Below are 21813 nucleotides of genomic sequence, written 5' to 3'. Positions count from 1 at the left end.
CTTGATATCAAAAATTTCTTTTGCTGGACATTCACTGGGAAGTACAACAGCTTGGTTTCTTCCTTCTAACCTTTTCATTTGCTGCTTCAGATTGTCTGGTGTTTAAAACCTTTTGGAATTTAATTTGACCGGAAGATCAGCCAAACGTATGATGCCATGTATTAGAAACTTTGGGGGAATAAAGAAATGTTTTACTGAAGAATATTCAGTTTGAATTAACACATCCACTAGTGTTACTGCCCTTTACATGCACAAAAATTACAATGGCCTCTTGCTGTGCTGTATGATTCATTCAGCCCATTGTGCCTGCTTCGGCTCCTTGAAACTTTCCAATTAGTTCCACTTTCCCCATAGCCCTGCAAATTTTCTCCCCTTCAAGTATTTATCCAGTTCTCTTTTGAAAGTTACTGTGGAATCTGTTTCTACTGCCCTTTCAGGCAATGAGCTCCAGATCATCATGACTCGCTGCACTTAAAACAAAAACTTATCTCCTTTTTTGTTCTTTTACTGATCAGAGTCCTTTGATTACTAACCCTCCTGCCACTAAAGCAATTTCTTTTTATTTACTCAAAACACTTTAACATTTTGAAAATCTATTAATTTTCTTCTTAATTTTCTCTGCTTGTAGGAGAACGACCCCAGCTTCTCTCCTCCATATGACTGAAGTCCCTCATCCCTGGTATCATTCCAGTACATCTCCTTTGCAATCTCTCCAAGGTCTTGACATTCTTCCTTAAGTGTGGTTGCCAGAATTGGACACAATTGAGGCCCAACTGTTGTTTTATAAAGGTTTACCATAATTTCCTTGCTTTTATACTCTGTGCCTGCTAATAAAACCCAGGATCCCATTGGCTTTAACTGCAAGTTGATTTGCCATTGCTGAAGCTAGTTCAACCTCAAAGACTCTGCTCCAGTTCCTTTCTCTTCTCTGCTTCCTTATCATATCGCCACTTCTTAAACCTAGTCATAAAGTGGGTCATCGATTCCCAAGCAGTTGTCCTGTGAAAGTGTCCCATTTATGACCCAAATGGACAGCAGTGCTGGTGTTAAAAGAAGACCCAATGAGGTAAGATTTCTTCTGTCTTGCTGGGCTCAGTTCAGATTGTTTGCTTTTGCTTTGCAGCTCTTGGCACGCGGCCAGTCATTCGTTCATCTTCCGATGACCTGAGCCTGTTGGTGCTGGTCTGCGAGTCCTCTGGGTGGTACCCAGCTCCTAGCGTGACCTGGGAAAATGGACTAGGGGAGAATCTGACCAGATACTCGCACACAGAGCTAACTAACTGCATGGGTAGCAGTGTCTGTGTGAAGAGCACGCTAGAAATGGATAACTGGCCCACCGGCAACTACACATGCATAATGTGGGACCAGGAGTTGGATGAGGGATTGTGGTCGACTTTCACCCTGAGTGAGTATGGCAAGCAATGCTCCAGTAATGGTGTGCGGTATGGATAACGTGAGTGGTGCTGTCTTAACGATGCCAGAGTAGGTTAAATCCAGCTTTTGTTCAGTGGCTTTCTATTTCCTTTTTTTAAAAGTCTGTTTTGGGGATCATTTTCCACAGATTTAAGACAAATGGTAAGAAAGCCAGAGGTGAGAGGAACATTTTTTTTTACACAGTGATTTATGTTGAACTGGAATGTACTGCCTGAAAGGGTGGTGGAAGCAGAATTAATAATTTTCTGAAATGAATTGAATAAATACTTGAAAAGGAAATAGTTACAGGACTATGAGGAAAGGGCAGGGGAGTGGGACTAATTGGATAGCTCTTTCAAAGAGCAGACACAATAGACTGAATGGCCTCCTACTGTGATTCCATGAATTTCATCTATTTTTGTTCCATTAAAAGCCAAAAATCAGCAAGCAGTCTTTGATATAAGATGTCCTCTTGAGAGAGGTGTCTGGAGTATCCCACCTTCCAGCAGTAATCCCCTTCCATTTCAATGGAAGTTGAATTAAGCTCGGGGTACATTGGACAGTTACACCTCTTGGAGCTGTCATTGAAGGCTGAATGAGTAAGAGGCCAGAGAATTGACCAAGGAAATTAGTGTGGGTGTTGATGCAGTAAAGAAACTCTTCTACACAATTCCTACCTTCCTTGGCTTCTGCCAACTGGGTCTAAGTAGAGTGTTGGTGCTCCTCTGTAGGGGAGCAGTCACCACACAGTTCTTTTTTTATATTGTTCTTGGGATGGAGGCAGCATTTGATACTTATCCCTTCCCTCATGGGTATGAATGAACTGGTTGGATTGTTAAAACATTGGCAACTTTTGTAAGGAATATGTGGGGGGGGGGGGAAGCATGGAAGGATCCATGATATTGCCAGATCCTTCTGCTGACCAAGCCTGGCTTGTGATCAGGTGTGATGTGGCAGGAATGAGATCAGGTCCCCTTCCCTCCCATTCAGGTACAGCACATTCTCCTAGTTCCTCCTCGCAACCAGGCCATAGACTTAAATACCTGACAATGGCAACAGTGGGGGAATTTGAGTGACGGGGGAAGTCCTGAGCTTGAACACTAGGATATCTGGTTCGCCTACAACAACAACTTGAATTTATATAGCACCTTTTTAATGTAGTAAAACATCCCAAGGTGCTTCATCGGAGCATTATCAAACAAAATTTGACAGGTGACCAAAAGCTTGGCCAAAGAGATTAGTTTTAAAGGAAGAGAAGGAGGGAATTCCAAAACTTAGGATCTAGGCAGCTGAATATACTGCTGCCAATGGTGGAGGCAATTAAAATTGGGAATACGCAAGATGCCAAAATTGGAGAAGCACCGGCATTGGAATTTTAAGGCCGAATGAGGTTACCGGGATAGGGAGGTGCAAGGGCCCTGGTGGGATTGAAAAACAAGGATGAGAATCCTTGTTAGTGAGATTCAACGGAATACACTGGTTGCTTGGAGATAAATGCTTTAGAGGTTTGTGGCATTGATCAGAAAGTGATCCTGAGATTGGTGCATTGAGGGACTGAGACTACACATGAATGGAATAGCAATATCTGGATGTTTTGCAGTTCACAGAGTGCCATTGGGTACAGTGATCGGTGCAACTGGTGCCAGCGTTTGTGCTTTCATTCTGATAGTGGCTGTCTTTTGGAGTTGGTGGTAATGAGCAAGAGCTATGATCGGGGTTTTGTGGTGAGTATTTGAGCCGCTATCAATACTATGTATGCAGAACATGGTTCCATTAACAAACTTGGGCTTTAAGTGATAAATACGTTTTTCCCTATCCTCCCATTCTCTGTCCAAGTATTTGAAGAATGGCTTATTTACTATGTGTGGTATTTTATACTGTCTTTAAGAACCTATTTTAAAAAAGGAGCATGAGTAGGCCGTACAGCCCCTCGAGCCTGCTTCGCCATTCATTCTGATCATGACTAATCCTCTCCAACTCCACTTTCCTGCCAGATCCCCATATCCCTTGATTCTCCTGGTACCCAAAATTCTTTTGATTCCAGACTTGAATATATTTATTGACTAAGTATCCTCTGGGATATCACTCTGGGGTAGAGAATTCCAAACTTTCACAACTGTCTGACTGAAGAAATTTCTCATCTCTGTCCTAAGTGACCCACTCCTTATCCTGAGACTATGACCTCCTAGTGCTAGACTCCACAGCCAAGGGGAACAGCCTCTCAGCATCTATCCTGTCAAGCCCGCTAAGAATTTTGTACGTTTCAAAGAGATAACCTTTCTTCTAAACTGTATAAAATATAGACTCATTCTACTTAATCCTTCCTCATGTTCAGCCCTTTCAACCCAGCAATTAGTTTCATGTACCTTTGTTGCACATCCACTAAGGCAAGTATGTTCCTTGGGTAAGGACACCAAAATTGTAATCCGTTCACAAGGTGTGCTCTCACCAAAGCCCTGTACAATTGCAGCAAGACTTCTTTACTCCTGTCCTCCAATCCCCTTGCAATGAAGACCAACATGTCACTTGCCTTCCTAATTGCTTGCTGTACCTGCATGCTAACTTCACAGTGACTCCTGACCATGCGGAGCAATTGCAGACGTCATCAGTGCATGCAAACATTTGCCATGTATGATTGCATGTGCTGACGTCACCACGCAATGACGTCCTCGCCCTCAATAGCTGTGATTGCTGCCTCCATTCCCTTTGCTCACTCCCACTTCAATCACCGCTTTCAGTTTCTTGCTTTCTTGCTTCCACCCCTTAGCCACTCGCTCCCGTCATTGCCCTCCACCCCCCTCCCTTTGGCTGATCACTCCCTGCTTACCTTCCCCGCTGGCTACATGTTCCAGGCCCTGCTGCTTCCCCCTTCCCGGCTGTTTCCTCCTGGCCTCATCGCCCCCCCACCACCATCATCATAGGTCAACCCCCTCATCCAGGGACCAATCTAGTGAACCTTCGCTGCACTACCTCCAATGCAAGTATATCCTTTCTTAAATGTGGAGACCAAAACTGCACACAGTATTCCAGATGTGGTCTCACCAAAACCCTGTACAATTATAGCAAGACTTCTTCATTCCTGTACTCCAATCCCCTTGTAATAAACACCAACATGCCATTTGCCTTCCTCATAGCTTGCTGAACCTGCATATTAACCGTCTGTGTTCCTTGTACAAGCACCCCCAAATCTTTGAACATCAACACTTCTAAGTTTCACACTATTTAAAAAAAAAAAATTCTGCTTTTCTATTCTTGCGATCAAAGTGATCACACTTCCCTACATTGTACTCCATCTGCCATCTTGTAGCCCAGTCACTTAAGCTGTCTATATATCCTTGCAGCCTCTCTGTATCCTCCCCACAGCTTACATTCCCACCTAGCTTTGTATCATCAGCAAACTTCGATGAAGAGACAGAGAGTAATGTATCTAAGTCTTTAATATAGATTGTAAATAACTGAGGCCCCAACTCCATGAGTCCTTATATTAACCTGTGCTGCACAGCCTCCAAGCTCAGTATGTTCTTCCTGAGGTGCCGTGCCCAGATCTGAATGCAGTATCCAAATGGAGTCTGACCAAGGACCTGTACAATTGAAGCATCACATCCTCATTTTTGTATTCCAGTCCCCTTGACACTATAACAATAACCTGCATTTAAATAGTGCCTTAATTTGAGAGGCTATCAATATTTCCTTAACTCAGGAATAGGAAGGGTGCAGTCACGATGTTGGGGGTTTACTACAGGCCTCCCAACAGCCAGCGGGAGGTAGAGGAGCAGATATGTAGACAGATTTTGGAAAGATGTAAACGTAACAGGGTTGTAGTGGTGGGTGATTTTAACTTCCCCAATATTGACTGGGACTCACTTAGTGCTAGGGGCTTGGATGGGGCAGAATTTGTGAGGAGTCTTGAAACAATATGTAGATAGTCCAACTAGGGATGGGGCCATTCTGGACCTGGTATTGGGGAATGAGCCCGGCCAGGTGGTCGAAGTTTCAGTGGGGGAGCATTTTGGGAGCAGTGACCATAATTCCATACGTTTTAAGGTACTTGTGGATAAGCATAAGAGTAGTCCTCGGGTGAAGGTGCTAAATTGGGGGAAGGCTAATTATAACAATATTAGGCAGGAACTAAAGAATTTAGATTGGGGGCGGCTGTTTGAGGGTAAATCAACATCTGACATGTGGGAGTCTTTCAAACGTCAGCTGATTAGAATCCAGGACCAGCATGTTCCTGTGAGGAAGAAAGACAAGTTTGGCAAGTTTTGGGAAGCTTGGATAACATGGGATATTGTGAGCCTAGTCAAAAAGAAAAAGGAAGCATTTGTAAGGGCTGGAAGGCTAGGAACAGATGAAGCACTTGAGGAATATAAAGACAGTAGGAAGGAACATAAGCAAGGAGTTAGGAGGGCTAAAAGGGGTCACGAAAAGTCATTGGCAAACAGGATTAAGGAAAATCCCAAGGCTTTTTATACGTATATAAAGAGCAAGAGGGTAACCAGGGAAAGGGTTGGCCCACTCAAGGACAGAGATGGGAATCTATGCGTGGAGCCAGAGGAAATGGGTGAGGTGCTAAATGAGTACTTTGCATCAGTATTCACCAAGGAGAAGGACTTGGTGGATGATGAGCCTAGGGAAGGGAGTGCAGATAGTCTCAGTCATCTCATTATCAAAAAGGAGGAGGTGTTGGGTGTCCTGCAAAGCATTAAGGTAGATAAGTCCCCAGGGCCTGATGGGATCTACCCTAGAATACTGAGGGAGGCAAGGGAGGAAATTGCTGGGGCCTTGACAGAAATCTTTGCATCCTCATTGGCAACAGGTGAGGTCCCAGAGGACTGGAGAATATCCAATGTTGTTCCTTTGTTTAAGAAGGGTGGTAAGGATAATCCAGGAAATTATAGGCCGGTGAGCCTTATGTCAGTGGTAGGGAAACTATTAGAGAGGATTCTTCGGGACAGGATTTACTCCCATTTGGAAACAAACGAACTTATTAGCGAGAGACAGTATGGTTTTGTGAAGGGGAGGTCGTGTCTTATTAATTTGATTGAGTTTTTTGAGGAAGTGACGAAGATGATTGATGAGGGAAGGGCGGTGGATGTTGTCTATATGGACTTCAATAAAGCCTTTGACAAGGTCCCGCATGGCAGACTGGTGCAAAAGGTGAAGTCACACGGGATCAGAGGTGAGCTGGCAAGATGGATACAGAACTGGCTCAGTCACAGAAGAAAGAGGGTATCAGTGGATGGGTGTTTTTCTGAATGGAGGGATGTGACTAGTGGTGTTCCGCAGGGATCTGTGCTGGGACCTTTGCTGTTTGTAGTATATATAAATGATTTGGAGGAAAATGTAGCTGGTCTGATTAGTAAGTTTGCGGACGACACAAAGGTTGGTGGAGTTGCGGATAGTGATGAAGATTGTCAGAGGATACAGCAGGATATAGATCGGTTGGAGACTTGGGCAGAGAAATGGCAGATGGAGTTTAATCCGGACAAATGTGAGGTAATGCATTTTGGAAGGTCTAATGCAGGTGGGAGGTATACAGTAAATGGCAGAACCCTTAGGAGTATTGACAGGCAGAGAGATCTGGGTGTACAGGTCCACAGGTCACTGAAAGTGGCAACGCAGGTGGATAAGGTAGTCAAGAAGGCATACGGCATGCTTGCCTTCATCGGTCGGGGTATAGAGTATAAAAATTGGCAAGTCATGTTGCAGCTGTACAGAACCTTAGTTAGGCCACACTTAGAATATTGCGTGCAATTCTGGTCGCCACACTACCAGAAGGACGTGGAGGCTTTGGAGAGGGTACAGAAGAGGTGTACCAGGATGTTGCCTGGTCTGGAGGGCATTAGCTATGAGGAGAGGTTGGATAAACTCAGATTGTTTTCACTGGAACGACGGAGGTGGAGGGGCGACATGATAGAGGTTTACAAAGTTATGAGCGGCATGGACAGAGTGGATAGTCGGAAGCTTTTTCCCAGGGTGGAAGAGTCAGTTACTAGGGGACATAGGTTTAAGATGAGAGGGGCAAAGTTTTAGAGGGGTTGTGCGAGGCAAGTTCTTTCCACAGAGGGTGGTGAGTGCCTGGAACCTGCTGCCAGGGGAGGTGGTGGAAGCAGATACGATAGCGACGTTTAAGAAACATCTTGACAAATATATGAATAGGAAGGGAATAGAGTGATATGGGCCCCGGAAGTGTAGAAGGTGTTAGTTTAGGCAGGCATCAAGATCGGCGCAGGCTTGGAGGGCCGAATGGCCTGTTCCTGTGCTGTACTGTTCTTTGTTCTGTTTGCTATACGCAACTGACTTGCTGAATGGCGCAGTCCCTTTAAGATTGATGCGCACATCCCCTAAAGGGAGCATTGCTTTTGAGCGCCCCCGTTTGTTCCCTGTGCTTCAAATTCTCGATTGCTGCGTAGCTCAAAGGGAACATTAGACACTACCCAACCCCAAGTGTTGTTCCTGCATGAAACCGTATGATTAAACCCTGTTCTCGTTGCCAGGTTCCTGCTGTGTGACTGTCACTGAAGACTCTTTTGGTTTCAAGGATATACCTGGTGTGAATGCAGGACGAGCTGAAGTGGGTGAAAAAGTCTTTGTTTCACCCTATACACAACAAGGACTCATTCTCTTTTTCCTATTAGAAGACACCAGAGCCAGCTGAGTTCCAGCACTGAACCTTCCTGAGTGTAGCTATATTATGCTCTGCACAGACTGTGATGCTGTCAGAAGAAAACAAAACTGGTGCTATTTTAATGGGCTTGTTTTTGTACGTTACAGTGTGGTCCTTGCGCTATTGAGAGTTCAGTGGTAAACCTGTGTATTGCAGCAAAAGAAAAAAGACTAAAAATAAGTCAATCAGGGATTCTGCAGATCAAAAGGGTATAATTTAGCTGGTGAATTCTTTCTATATCTAGCATGAAGTTTAGCAATGGCTTTACCATTTCCTCTGAACAACAGTTGTTAAGTACACTGATTAAAGTCTATTTATACTATTTGAATCACCCACTTCCAAGAGGCCATGCACAGTTTGCACTGGATTCTAGCCAATTTCAAGCCCTGAGGAAGATTAAACCAGTATAAATCGCAATCCTTTAAAGTTACCCCACAAAAACTCCTTCAGATCTTGCTGTGATGTTAGAATCTGTATCATTGGGATGGATGGGTCCCATGATCTCAGCTGTATTGGAATTGTATCCGTGCAACATGTTTGTGTTTTTGAAGTTTATTTGCCAAACAATCCATTGTTCTTACTGGTTGATCTATTTTGCTTTTGTGCTGCCTTCGGGGAGTGCGAATTCTTGTGAATTTTTTTTTTGTATGTATATTATCTGTTTCCACGGTCATGGATTCTGTTACACAAGCTACATGCACCTACTACATCAGTCTACTGCTCTCACTGTGCTGAGTTGAATTGCAGGAACTGCAGAGGTTATCACAACAGGAGGAGGCATTCATCCCAGTCCCTCCACCATCTGTTTTCAAGCACTAATCCCACTGCCCTGCTCTCTCCCCATTGTCCTGTAACTACTTCTGCTAATATTTATCCAGCTCTCCCTGTTAAAAGAAACAGCCAATCATTCCCTTTGGCAAAACAATCATTTTACAACAACAAGCCTCTCTCGCTGTCTGTGATAATTATAACTGTTCATTGATAGACTGTTTTCACTGGTCAGACTTGCTCCGTGCCACCTTATTAAAACTTTCTATAATTTACAACATTTCTTTTAATGTCGTCTTCGCCTTCTGTGCTCCAGTGAAAACAGTCCCAGTATAATAGGAGTAGGTCATTTAGGCCCTTGAGCCTGTTCTGTCATTCAATGGGGTCTTGGCTGATCTGTGATGGAGGATCGATTGGGTAGATTAGGCTTGTATTCCCTTGAGAAGATTAAGTGATGATCTAGGTGAATATTTAAGATGATTAAAGGATTTTATAGGGTAGATAGAGACCCTGTTTCCTGTGGTGGGAGGAGTCTAGAACAAATTCGAGCTAGGCTGTTCAGGGGTGTTGGGAACCACTTCACAAAAAGTTTAGTGGAAATCTGGAACTCCATTCCCCAAAAAGCTGTTGAGGCTGAGGGTCAATTGAAAATTTCAAAACTGGCATTGATAGTTTTTTTAGGTAGGTGTATTATGGTTTATGGAACAAAGGCAGGCAGATGGCGTTAAGATACAGATCAACGATGATCTAATTAGGAATATAGGAATAGGTTATTTAGCCCCTTGAGTCTGTTCACCATTCAGCATGGTCATAGTTGATCTGCAACCTAACTATATTTACCTGTTTTTGCTCCATATCCCTTAATACATTTGGTTAACAAACAACTATATATTTTAAAATTAGTGAAAAATTTGTCATCTAAAGTATCTCTGTGATGGTTTCCCATCACCACATCCTGATGAATTATACTATCCACAGTTTTAATATCCTATAATGAGGCTCCCAAAACTGAACCCGGTACTCGAACTCTGGCTGATCAATTATATCACTATTTATTCTCGAGATGTGGCTAGCCTAGCTTGCCCGTTCCTAGTGGCCCTGAAAAGGTGGGAGTTTGATCCAACTTTGTGGCTTGCTACACTACTTCATAGGGCCAGTGAGAGTCAACCACTTTCTTGTGCGTCTGGAGTCACATCGGCAGACTGGGTAAGGACAGCCGATCTCCTTCCCGAAAGGACATACGTAAATCAGTCGGTTTTTTTAATGACAATCCAGCAGCTTCATGGTCATTTTTACTGATGTAGCTTTTTATTTCTAGATTTAAATTTTTTTAATAAAACTTGATTCCATGGTGAGATTTGAACTTTTATTCTCAAAGCCCCAAATTCTGTTTTCTCCTGTTATGACTTATCTACCAGCAGTATCACCTTCAGGTTATTGTGCGTTTGAATTTCTGGGTGTCTCTGATCTGTGCTCTGCAAAGTAGTTCCATTGAGTATTCACTGCTATTCCATGCTTTTCCTCCTCTAAAGTATATTCCCTTACACTTGCGCGCATTAAATCATACCTGTCTGCCCATTCCACTAACCTGTAACATCCCTGATGCCTTCGACAGCCAACATTGCTGTTTTTGCTAAGCTCCCTACTTTTGTGCGATCAGCCAAATCTGAGATGATATGCCATGTTCAAGTCCAAATAATTCTCTAGATAAAGAAAGAACTTGCATTTACAGTTATCAGCTGTGGCTCAGTGAGTAGCACTCTCTCATCTGAGTCAGAAAGTTATGGGTTCAAATCCTATTTTCTCAATCCAGGCTGACACTCCACTCCAGTACCAAAGGAGTGCTGCCTGGTCAGAGGTGCCGTCATTTGGTTGAGACATTAAACCAAGGCCCCGTCTTTCCTCTCAAGTGGAAGTAAAAGATCCTAGAGCACTAGTTCAAAGAAAAGTAGGGGAGTTCTCCCCAGTTTTCTAGCAGACGTTTATTCCTCAATCAACTTCTCTTTATAAAAAAAAAACAGATTATCTGGTCATTTATGTCATTGCTATTTGTGAGACCTTGCAGTGTGCAAATTGGCTGCCATGTCTCTGACACTACAACAGTGACTACACTTCCAAAAGAACTTCATTGGCTGTGAAGAGCTTTGGGATGTCCTGAGTCATTCAAGGCGCTATAGAAATGCAGGCTCTTGAGAGAACAAAGGTGAACTCAGCAATGACTTGTGGATACAATACTTCCAACCCGTCTCAATCAATTGAAGGTCAGTTCAATGATTTGGGGGTCACGTCATAGCTTAAAAGTTTGTCATGTTTATGACTTCAAGTGGTCGAAGTTGATCATCTATAGGGAAAGAGTATCCAATAACTCCCCTTTGTTCTTGATATGTTTGGTAAATTGTACAAGGTCGGGGTGTGGGGTGGGGGAGGCATCAGAAACTTGGGAGTACCATGAATGGATGCACTAAGCTTGCAGAATTTATTCAATGGAGTACTTGATAAATTTCATTAACACCTTCCTATTGAATGCAGACTTGTTCCCTTTTCTCTAAAGAATCTATCCTGGCCAAAATCTCCATGACTGGCTTATTGTGTTTTACTTATGATTATTTCTGTTTCAGATTTAACTCATTTAGTTTTAGTAACCAAAGCCCAGACATTGGCAATGTCCCAGGTCAAATGGTTAGAGCTGCAATCCAGTTTTGGAGACCTCCGTTGCCTGGCCGTTTGCTCAGGTGAAGCTATCAGAAAAATGTCCACTATTGAGCCTCAATATTGTACATACTTGTTTTGATGTCCACTGTTCACATTCATTATAATATTTATATAAATGAGAAATTCTGCACAAATTCTGCATCTCACTGTGATTGGTCCCTATATTCCTGGTAGGATTGCCAACTCTGGTATTCCAAGAGGTTCCATCACATGACCTTTGTCCTCCAACTGCCCAGTCTCGTGCTCCTGCCAATGACCACTAGATACATCAATCCTCAGTGTGCTCCATCTTCCACCAGTCTATTGGAAAGTGAACAACTTTTTGGATGATTTTTGACTTGGTCAATCAGGTAACCAACAACTTTGCTGTGAGTTTCTGTGATTCTAACTTTAATTTATAGAGCCTTTAATCTAGTAAAATGTCGAAAGACGATTCACAGGACGAAATTTGACCTGTCAGTGCACTCGATCAAGGGAGTAATAGATGACTGTCATTTAGGTGCAATAACACTATTAAAATTGGCGGCGCAGTGGATAGCACCGCAGCCTCACAGCTCCAGTGACTCGGGTTCAATTCTGGGTACTGCCTGTGTGGAGTTTGCAAGTTCTCCCTGTGTTTGCGTGGGTTTCCTCCGGGTGCTCCGGTTTCCTCCCACATGCCAAAGACTTGCAGGTTGATAGGTAAATTGGCCATTAGCAATTGCCCCTAGTATAGGTAGGTGGTAGTGAAATATAGGGACAGGTGGGGATGTGGTAGGAATATGGGATTAGTATAAATGGGTGGTTGATGGTCGGCACAGACTCGGTGGGCCGAAGGGCCTGTTTCAGTGCTGTATCTCTAAACTAAACTAAAAAATTAATTCAATCCCAAGTAAACAATTGAATTAAAATTTTATTTTTGATTGTCATTTAAGGAGCCAACATTTAAATTATTCCCATTTCTATTCAGTGACCTGTAGTCACAGGTTAGAACTGGTTTCTGGTATAGTGGCACAGATGTACAGACAAGGTTGAGTTATAGGCAACATTACTGAGAATTTTGGCGGATGCAAATTCCTCCATCATCTTCCCTCGCGTCCCCGGAGTTCACTTCAGCTGTCTGATTTGCTTCTCATGCAATTTCTGACTCAGAGTTCTTTTTTCTTGTTCGCTGAGAGCAAGACGTTCTTTTAAAGCTGTCCAGAAAATGAATAAATGTTATTGCTTGCAGAGTATTCATCTATAAAAATCAATAAATTGGAGTGAAGACCCGCTGATCAGCTGCTGTATTTTCGGGTAAGAGCAAGGGAATTGCTTTTTGCACTCTGTGGCTCTTCTGCTGATGTTGCATTGCAAGGCGGGCAGGCTATCGAAGCTGGAGGGCTAATCCTAGGCCTTCCAGTCTAAAAGCAGCAGCAGGCTGCGATAGAGGGTCAGTAGGAGAGGGGGCACTTGGGTGGTCACCTCCAGGCAGTTAAACTAACCTCTGCTACCTGTGGGAACCTGGAGGCCGACTGGAAAATCCTAGTTGGCATCCTTTAATTGGCCTCCGTTAGGCTCTTAATGACCCATGTCCATTACCCACTGTGTGCGGGAAGGTTTTTGGATGATTGGCTGACCAGCTTCGCCCCCTCCCTGGCCCCCATCCCACCTCTGTAAAAATGGCCTGGAGGTGGGATGGAGCTGGGGAACTGGCAGGCTGGCCAGTGGGCCTATTTTAACTCCAAACCCACCTCTGTTCCCAGGCCCAGCAGGGCCTAAAATCCTTCCCTGTGTGTCTTACTGATGAAAGGTCAGCAACCTGAAACCTTAACCCTTTCTCCACAGATGCTGCAGATCTGCTGAGTATTTCTAGCATTTTCTGTTCTTATTTCAGATTTCCAGCATCTGCAAAATTTTGCTTTTGTCTCCTGTTGCATGTAGTGACTGATACTGGACTAAAAGTGGCCACATCAGTGTTGAAAGCTGTGCAGGAGGGACAGTGAAAATCCTACAGGTATTGATCACGTGGCTGAGTGACACCAGAGCAATTATAGTCCTGTTAGTCATGTTGGACAATCCCATGTGAGCCCTGGAGGACCTAATGGTGCCCAAACATCTGATCAGACCCTGGACAGAACTGGAAATGTGGCAGGACCTGGTTCTATTAGATTCTGCTCTGTATTCTCCATGCAGCCGTGTTACTGGTGGGAGCCCATGATTGGATTTTCCACCCATCATCCCGCACCAAAGGAGCATATCCAGGGAGTCCCTGGGCTAATCCAGAAATTTCATCTTTTGCAGCCTTAAAAGGTTTTGCCACAAACCATGGCAGCTGAGAGGTGATCCGTGTCTCAATATAGCTCAACGAAAAGCCACTAAACCTTGCCTAAAATACCCTAAAGCTCCCTTTTAAAGGCCCAGGTAAGGGTCCCATACTCAGGGTTATGAGTCATGGCCAACATTGGAAACAACAAATTTTCAGTGCTAATGATGGAAGAGCTAGAATCTCGATGGACAACGGCTGCTTACAGGTGAAGGACCCTTCGTGAAGAGGATTTGTGCTTCTTGTGAGGAACCAGACAATTGGAAACAAACCTTATTGGGTCAATTCTCAGTATCAGTTGGAACAAAATGATGCCAATGAATAAGCAAGCCTAAACCTTGTGAAATTTAGAGAAGTGAAAACTACTACAGAACTCTTGTTCGATTATCGAAAGTTGGATCATGCTGAAACTCAGAGAAAATATCCACACGGTGAGATTCAGAATGAGATCTCATATACAGCTGAATGGGGAAGATGAGCGAGCCAAAATGACAGTCTAGTGGTATAAAGCCTTTAAGGTGCAATGTATCCAGTGAATTTTCCTCCGTGCAAGGGCAGCAATTCTCAATAGTATATCCAGATGAAATGATCTAGGTGCATTCTGATGTTCAAATCATGACAAAAATATGAAATGCACCTGAGTAAAAATTAATTCTTGGTGGCTTAATAACAGGTAGAAGGAATTAGCAACACTGTGGATTCATTTTCATTTTGAACAGGGGAGGAAACCAGACAGCAGCAAATTGTCTGCTCATTATACACCAGCCTGATTCTCCTTTTCACTGACAGCAATGGAAAAGGAATTCACGTCAGGCGTATAACATGTGGCCATTTTACAGCCCTGGTCAAAACCACCCTAACAAGTGAGTCTTATACTATAAAAATAATACTCTTTCAAACAAAAATTATGACCAATTATTGCTAATGTTACATGTTATATAGCACTATTCACCAAATTGCCAACAGAATCAGAAACATAATGCTACAGATGAGAAAATTCACTGTTGTATGTTAGAAATAACAGACTCAGTTCCAACAGCAAAGATGATTATAACCTGCTTGAGCTTTTCACTCATGAATTCATTCACAGACATAGGTTAGTTATTCTGTGCACATCAGCAGCCAATCACCATTGTTCGAATATCAGTGATAAAGCACAATCATCAAAAACAAAACACAACTTGCCTGTTAGGTCCCTCCCTTTATCCGCAACTATTTTATCCATCATTTGAACCATGTGTGATTCACTTACTTTTTCTTTCAAATATTTTTCTAAGACTTCATTTGCCTGTTTTGAAAATAAAATGTGTCAGTAAGAATACATGTATGTGCACTGAGAATATATTCATGATAGTAAAAGCAAAATACTGCAGATAGTGGAAATCTGAAATAAAAACAAGAAATGCTGGAAATACGCAGCAGACCTGGCAGCAAGTGGAGAGAGAAGCAGAGTTAATGTTCCAGGTCAGTGACCCTTCATCCGAACATATATAATATATGCATGATGATTGGTATATGCAGGTAACACCTTCTTGAAATAGCAGAGTTTTGTAATTTCTAAACACTCTTGATAATGAGTAGGAGCCAGTTGTCAAATGGTTACATACAAACATACAAATTAGGAGCAGGAGTAGGCCACTCAGCCCCTCGAGCCTGCTCTGCCATTCAATAAGATCACGGCTGATCTGATTGTAACCTCGACTCCACATTCCCGCCTACCCCCAATAATCTTTCACCCCCTTGCTTATCAAGAATCTGTCTACCTTTGCCTTAAAAATATTCAAAGACTCTGGAATTCTCTTCCTCAAAAGGCAGTGGAAGCAAAGACTCACAACCCTCTGAGAGAAAAAATTTCTCCTCATCTCTGTCTTAAATGGGCGACCCCTTATTTTTAAACAGTGACCCCTAGTTCTAGATTCTCCCACAAAATGAAACATCCTTTCCACATCCACCCTGTCAAGACCCCTTTGAAGTTTATACGTTTCAATCAATTTGCCTCTTATTCTTCTAAACTCCAGCAGATACAAGCCTAGCCTTTCCAACGCTTCCTCATAAGACAACTGCCCATTCCAGGTATTAGTCTAGTAAACCTTCTCTGAACTACCTCTAATGCATCTACATCCTTCCTTAAACAAGGAGACCAGTACTGTACACAGTACTCCAGATGTCTCACCAATGCCCTGTATCGCTGAAGCATAACATCCCTACTTTTGTATTCAATTCCCCTTGCAAACAATGATAACATTCTATTAACTGGTGGAGGTTGGTTGAACCTCCAGATCCACTTGTGCAAAATGGAAGCAGAAAAGCAACGTCATGATATTTGGTTCTCTGTACATGGTGGTGGGGGTGGGGGTAGGGAATATTACCAAATGCAACCAAACAATATGACAATTGACTATATTCATCTGTGATAGATGTGTTGACACTGCCCATCATGGGCATTTCCATTCCAGGGCGGCACAGTGGCGCAGTGGTTAGCACCGCAGCCTCACAGCTCCAGCGACCCGGGTTCAATTCTGGGTACTGCCTGTGTGGAGTTTGCAAGTTCTCCCTGTGTCTGCATGGGTTTACTCCGGGTGCTCCAGTTTCCTCCCACATGCCAAAGACTTGCAGGTTGCTAGGTAAATTGGCCATTATAAATTGCCCCTAGTATAGGTAGGTGGTAGGGAAATATGGAGTTAAAGAGTAGGATTAGTATAAATGGGTGGTTGATGGTCGGCACAGACTCGGTGGGCCGAAGGGCCTTTTTCAGTGCTGTATCTCTAAACTAAAACATTTGTACCCTACCTGGGCATTGAGGGTACCAGGTCAATTTGAGGGATGAGTGCAAGTTCAGTCTCTCATTCAGTCATTGATTTTAGTTCAGACAGATTCTCTTACAATCTGATTTAATGTAATTCAATCTGAATTACTGAATTTTTCTACTTTAACTAAACGTTTAGGTCTGTCTGTCACCAGTGCAAACCCCAACTGGAAGATTGGATAGAAACCTGATGTAGCAGATCTGCATCAGTTTATGTCTGGTAATAGGGTATAACCAATCTGAAAATCTGCCTCAGAAAAGTGATAAATTGTTCCCCTCTTGGCTGAAATCTGGTTACAAAGGCTGGCTTTGTAGACATTTGAGGCTCAGGGCTTTCAAAGGTTGACCTGGTAGACAGCAACAACAACTTACATTTATATAATTTGAACAGAAGGGGGAAAGTACCTGAGGAAAGGGAACCATTAACAATATCAGCTAACATGGGATCCAGTAAGGGAAGTAGAGTGGTCAACAGTTTGACTGGAATAGGATCAAAGGAACAGGAGGTGGGTCTCATGGACCAGATAAGGTTGGAAAAGGTGATGGGATGTAATCTAGAGAAAGACAGGGATACAGGGAACCTGTCCTGAAGGACGAGGGCAAGAGAGGGAAGTGGCAGAGGTAACTGAACGAATGGTCTCGACCTTAGTGTCTCCTCCTTCCTTGCAGAGTTTGCCCCTGTTTCCCTCCTCCATTGCACTTTTGGTCATGTTGCAGACCAAGAGGGTATTGCAACAAATGCCCCCATTCCTGGGTTCTGTACTCTTCTCTCCTCCCTCACTGTAATCAACTACTGTCACACTGCTTCCACCAACTCTGTCTGAGCACATGTGAGTGAAAAACATCTCACCAGCAACTTGTTGAGTGGCCCATTGAGCAGCCCTAGTTCAGGCCTTGTCTTTCTGCATTAGTTTTGTTCTTGAGTGATTAACGTACATGGACAGGACCTGTGTGGTCCAAGCTTGCAATTCTGGTGTCGTAGCAGCCGGTTTGGCAGTGTGGCATCAGGATAGTGTCCATTCAGGTGCCTGTGTGCGCCCTTCTTCAGCACTAAAACAGCCAGCAGCATAGCCCATATTCAGTAAGCACACAAAGCCTCCATTGCATTGCTACAAGTGGTGTATCAGGAACCAGATTCCAGCCCCAGTTAGCAGTTACAAGCCCAATTCCTCAACTCATCAGCAGCCAGACGTCATCTACAATCCTGACACTGTCACAATTCTTAGTATCATCTACAGACATGTAGATCATGGCCCCAAAACCTACATCTAGATCATTAATAAAAATAGTAAAGAGGAACATTCCCAACACCAATCCCTCCGGAACATCACTGGTGACCGGTCTCCAAACTGATTTAAATTCATCTATAACAACTTCCTGCATTCAGCCTTCCAGTCAGTTCTCAGTCCAGCTCAATATACTATCACTAATACCAGAGCCTTCAATTGTGTCGAGAGCTTAGTGTGAAAACTTTGTCAAAAGCAATTTGGAAGTCGAAGTGAAAAATGTCTACTGGTCTTCCCTCATCCACCATCTTGGTGATTTCTTTAAAAAATTACAATCAAATTTGGAAGAGATAACATCCTTTAGTTGCAGACATGTTACGTGTCCGTAATATGTCCCCCTAAGTGGACAATATTGCATCGTCAATGATTCTTTCAAGCATCTTTCCTATTACTGGTGTCAATCTGAGAGTCTATTGCTAAATGGGTCAGTCTTGTCTCATTTTTTTGAAATAATAGGACTACATTACCCTCCTTCCAGTCGACGGTTAATGATCACCAACAAATCAGGAGCTCCCTGTCTGATTTCCCAACACAGTGTTTGGTAAAACAAGACTCTGAGCCAACAGCACAGTCCCACAAAAATCACCCTTTGGTTTAGATTCAGTGAATGTGTTCAACTAATTCTGGGCAAAGATACTCTCCAAGGGGATCAGGCCTAGACAGCCGGTATCTGTGTACATGTCTTAGCAGCTGCTAAAATGTACTTAAGATGATATGTGTAACTCTAGTTTTCATACTGTTTGTTCCCTTTTATGTCAAGGGTACAGGTCCCTTCAGCACTGTATGCACTCAGCTTCCTTTCTGAGTTTCACTAATTACACAGCAGCTAAAGGCCTTTGTCCCGACCTGAACCCGACGATATGTGTCGGGTTTGGGTCAGGTCGCCCTTCCGGGTCCGGCTTTCGGGCCGGGTCTGGGTCGGACACACACACAGTATTACATTTTGCTCTGCTGGGAAGTTGAGTTTAGAAGTGTCAAAAGTTGAAAAGTCTGCCTGAGCTGGGAGTCCGGGACGTCAAGGAGGGAAACTCTGAGTCTGTGTAGTGAGCGAGTGAGCGTCTCTATTACGTCACCACGCTCATGCTGCAGCTTCGGAATCGGGCAGAAGGTAGGTAAAGTGAAAATTCCGGTGGTCAGGCGGGCTCGGGTCTGATGTGATTCTGTCGGGTTTGGGTGGGGGTTTTTTTCCTGACCTGAGCAGGCCTTTAACGGCAGCAACATGGGCCTGAGCTAAAGACCTGCTCAGGTCAGGAAAAATAACCCGATCTGAACCTGCCCGAAACACATCGGACCCGAATCCGACCCGACCACCGGAATGTTCACTTTATCTGCCTTCCGTCCGATTCCGAACCTACAGGAAGCTGCAGCATGAGCGTGGTGACGTAATAGAGACGCACACTCACTCACTGTGCAGACTCAGAGTTTCCCTCCTTGACGTCCCGGACTCCCAGCTCAGGCAGACTTTTCAACTTTTGATACTTACTAAACTCAACTTCCCAGCAGAGCAACACGTAATACTGTGTGTGTGTCCGACCCAGACCCGGCCCAACCCAAGCCCGAATGCCGTACCCGGAAGAGCGACCCGACCCGACCTGATCCCGACACATCATCGGGTCCCGTTGGGTTCGGGTCGGGTAGCAGGCCTTTAGCCTGAGCAGCACAGCTGTTCATTATGTGCTTGTGAACAGTTGTGAACACCCTTTGCTTCACAAACAGGATCTCTTTTTGGTTGTTGTGCAGTGAACACTTTAAAAATATGAACAAGGATCAAACAGTACGTGTTCCATTTCCCTGAGGACCCTCAGGTTGATATAATTCAGCCTGAATGCCCTATCTATTTTCAGGTTCCTAATTCTATCTTGAAACAACACATTCATCTATGTTAATATTGTTAGAATTTAATGTTGTTGTTATTAATGAAACTAACAGTTGACTATCATGTTTTGAAGTGAGAACCAATGCAAAATACTCATTTAATATTTCCGCCGTATCTAGAGAGTCTTTCATAACCTGTTCTTGAATATCCTTCAATGGTCCAAAACAATGGGAACACCATTACCTGCAAGTTCCCCTCCAAGCCACACAGCATCCTGACTTGGAACTTTTTCGCTGTTTCTTCACTGTTGCTGGGTCAAAATTCTGGAACTTCTTAACAGCACTGTGAGTGTACCGACAGCACACGGACTGCAGTGGTTCAAGAAGTCAGCTGACCACCATTTTCTCAAGGCAATAAATGCTGACCTAGCCAGTGACACCCATATCACAGGAATGAGTCAAAAAAAGTATTTGACATGTAACTGAGAAACCTTTCCACATCACTTAGGGCAGCGCAGTGGTTAGCACCGCAGCCTCGCAGCTCCAGAGACTCGGGTTCAATTCTGGGTACTGCCTGTGCGGAGTTTGCAAGTTCTCCCTGTGACCGTGTGGGTTTTCGCCGGGTGCTCCAGTTTCCTCCCACCACCAAAGACTTGTAGGTGATAGGTAAATTGGCCATTGTAAATTGTCCCTAGTGTAGGTAGGTGGTAGGGAATATGGGATTACTGTAGGGTTAGTCTAAAATGGGTGGTTCTTGGTTGGCACAGACTCGGTGGACCGAAGGGCCTGTTTCAGTGCTGTATCTCTAAATAAATAAATAAATAAAAAACTTCCTCAATTGTCTATGATCCTCTTTTCCATTAATCATTTTACTGATTAAATAGCGACCTTAGTTTTTTTTTAGCTCTTCCTGGTACCTAACTCTGTTTAGCTGAATATTCGATGACTTTAGTTATTAGACATATTTTTGTTTACATCTTGTCTTTGTCCATAACCAGTACATAAAAAAACGGTATGGAAAAAGTCTGAACTGTAATAATTTAAAAATGAATGCGTTAGGAATAAGAATTTGGTTAGCTGAGTGTCGATTGCATGTGGAAACCCATCACCAAACAAGGTTTCAGTCCCGTTTCTGAATATAGAGTGTAAAGATTGTGCCCTCGGGGGCATCCATTTGAATCCAGAGACAGATTGACAAGAGTCAAAGCTTGGGGCCAGCACCCACGCTCCCACCTCACCCTCTTGAGAGTGCATGAGGGAAACTGTTGGAAATTCACCAATGAAATAGCACAACTTACCAGTACAGAGCATTGGTAATGGTAACTAGTAACAGCCCAGGGCACAGGTTTGCAAGGTTATTTGAAAGTGAATGGGAAGAATCCCAACAGGTTTCATTAGTGAACCAGGCAGGTTAATCATCAATAGTGCCCGGATCTTCCAGGCTCAGATATCAGAATTGGAAATAAGCCACAAAGAGTTGACTTGGTTTTGAACATCTATTGCCATGTTGCAGCCACATCAACCAAAAAGAGATCCTGTTTGTGAAGTAAAGGGTGTCCACAACTGTTCTCAAGCACATAATGGACAGCTGTGCTGCTCAGGCCCACGTTACTGTCGTGTAATTAGTGAAACTCAGAAAGGAAGCTGAGTGCATACAGTGCTGGAGGGACCTATACCCTTGACATAAAAGGGAACAAACAGTATGAAAACTCGAGTCACACATATCATCTTAAGGACACTTTGCAGCTGCTAAGACATGTGCACAGATGTCTAGGTCTGGTCCCCTTGTAGAGTATCTTTGCCCAGAATTACTAACACATTCATTGAACCTAAACCAAAGGGTGATTTTTGTGGGACTGTGCTGTTGGCTCAGAGTCTTCTTTGACCAAACACTGGGTTGGGAAATCAGACAGGGAGGTCCTGATTTGTCGGTGATCATTAACCGTATTATTTGTAGCACCATGATTTGGCACACTGTGCCCAGTACTCCCACCTGCACTTCTCTCAAGCGAGGCTCCACACCAGGAGCACAGCCTGGAAAAGCCTACCCTCAACTGATAAA

At 43.6% G+C, this 21813-nt stretch overlaps 2 protein-coding genes across 2 annotated transcripts in view; one reads left to right on the top strand and one right to left on the bottom strand.

Annotated features, from left to right (window-relative positions):
* LOC137376648 (V-set domain-containing T-cell activation inhibitor 1-like) overlaps positions 1-12811 on the top strand; it is a 52168-nt gene extending 39357 nt beyond the window's left edge. Inside the window, exons 4-6 of the mRNA XM_068045605.1 lie at positions 1124-1405; positions 3014-3137; positions 7911-12811. Coding sequence (XP_067901706.1) covers positions 1124-1405; positions 3014-3108 — 377 coding nt within the window. The 3' untranslated portion in view covers positions 3109-3137; positions 7911-12811. The remainder of the gene's footprint in view (positions 1-1123; positions 1406-3013; positions 3138-7910) is intronic.
* LOC137376736 (guanylate-binding protein 1-like) overlaps positions 12468-21813 on the bottom strand; it is a 34763-nt gene continuing 25417 nt past the window's right edge. The window contains exons 11-12 of the mRNA XM_068045713.1: positions 15030-15132; positions 12468-12735 (exon numbers count right to left, since the gene is read on the bottom strand). Of these exons, the coding sequence (XP_067901814.1) occupies positions 12647-12735; positions 15030-15132 (192 nt within the window). The 3' untranslated portion in view covers positions 12468-12646. The remainder of the gene's footprint in view (positions 12736-15029; positions 15133-21813) is intronic.

Source organism: Heterodontus francisci, chromosome 13 (genome assembly GCF_036365525.1).
Source record: "Heterodontus francisci isolate sHetFra1 chromosome 13, sHetFra1.hap1, whole genome shotgun sequence".
In the NCBI taxonomy this organism is placed as follows: Eukaryota; Metazoa; Chordata; class Chondrichthyes; order Heterodontiformes; family Heterodontidae; genus Heterodontus; species Heterodontus francisci.
Note: the sequence above shows the minus strand (reverse complement) of the source record. Positions and strands in the feature narration are given on the sequence as shown.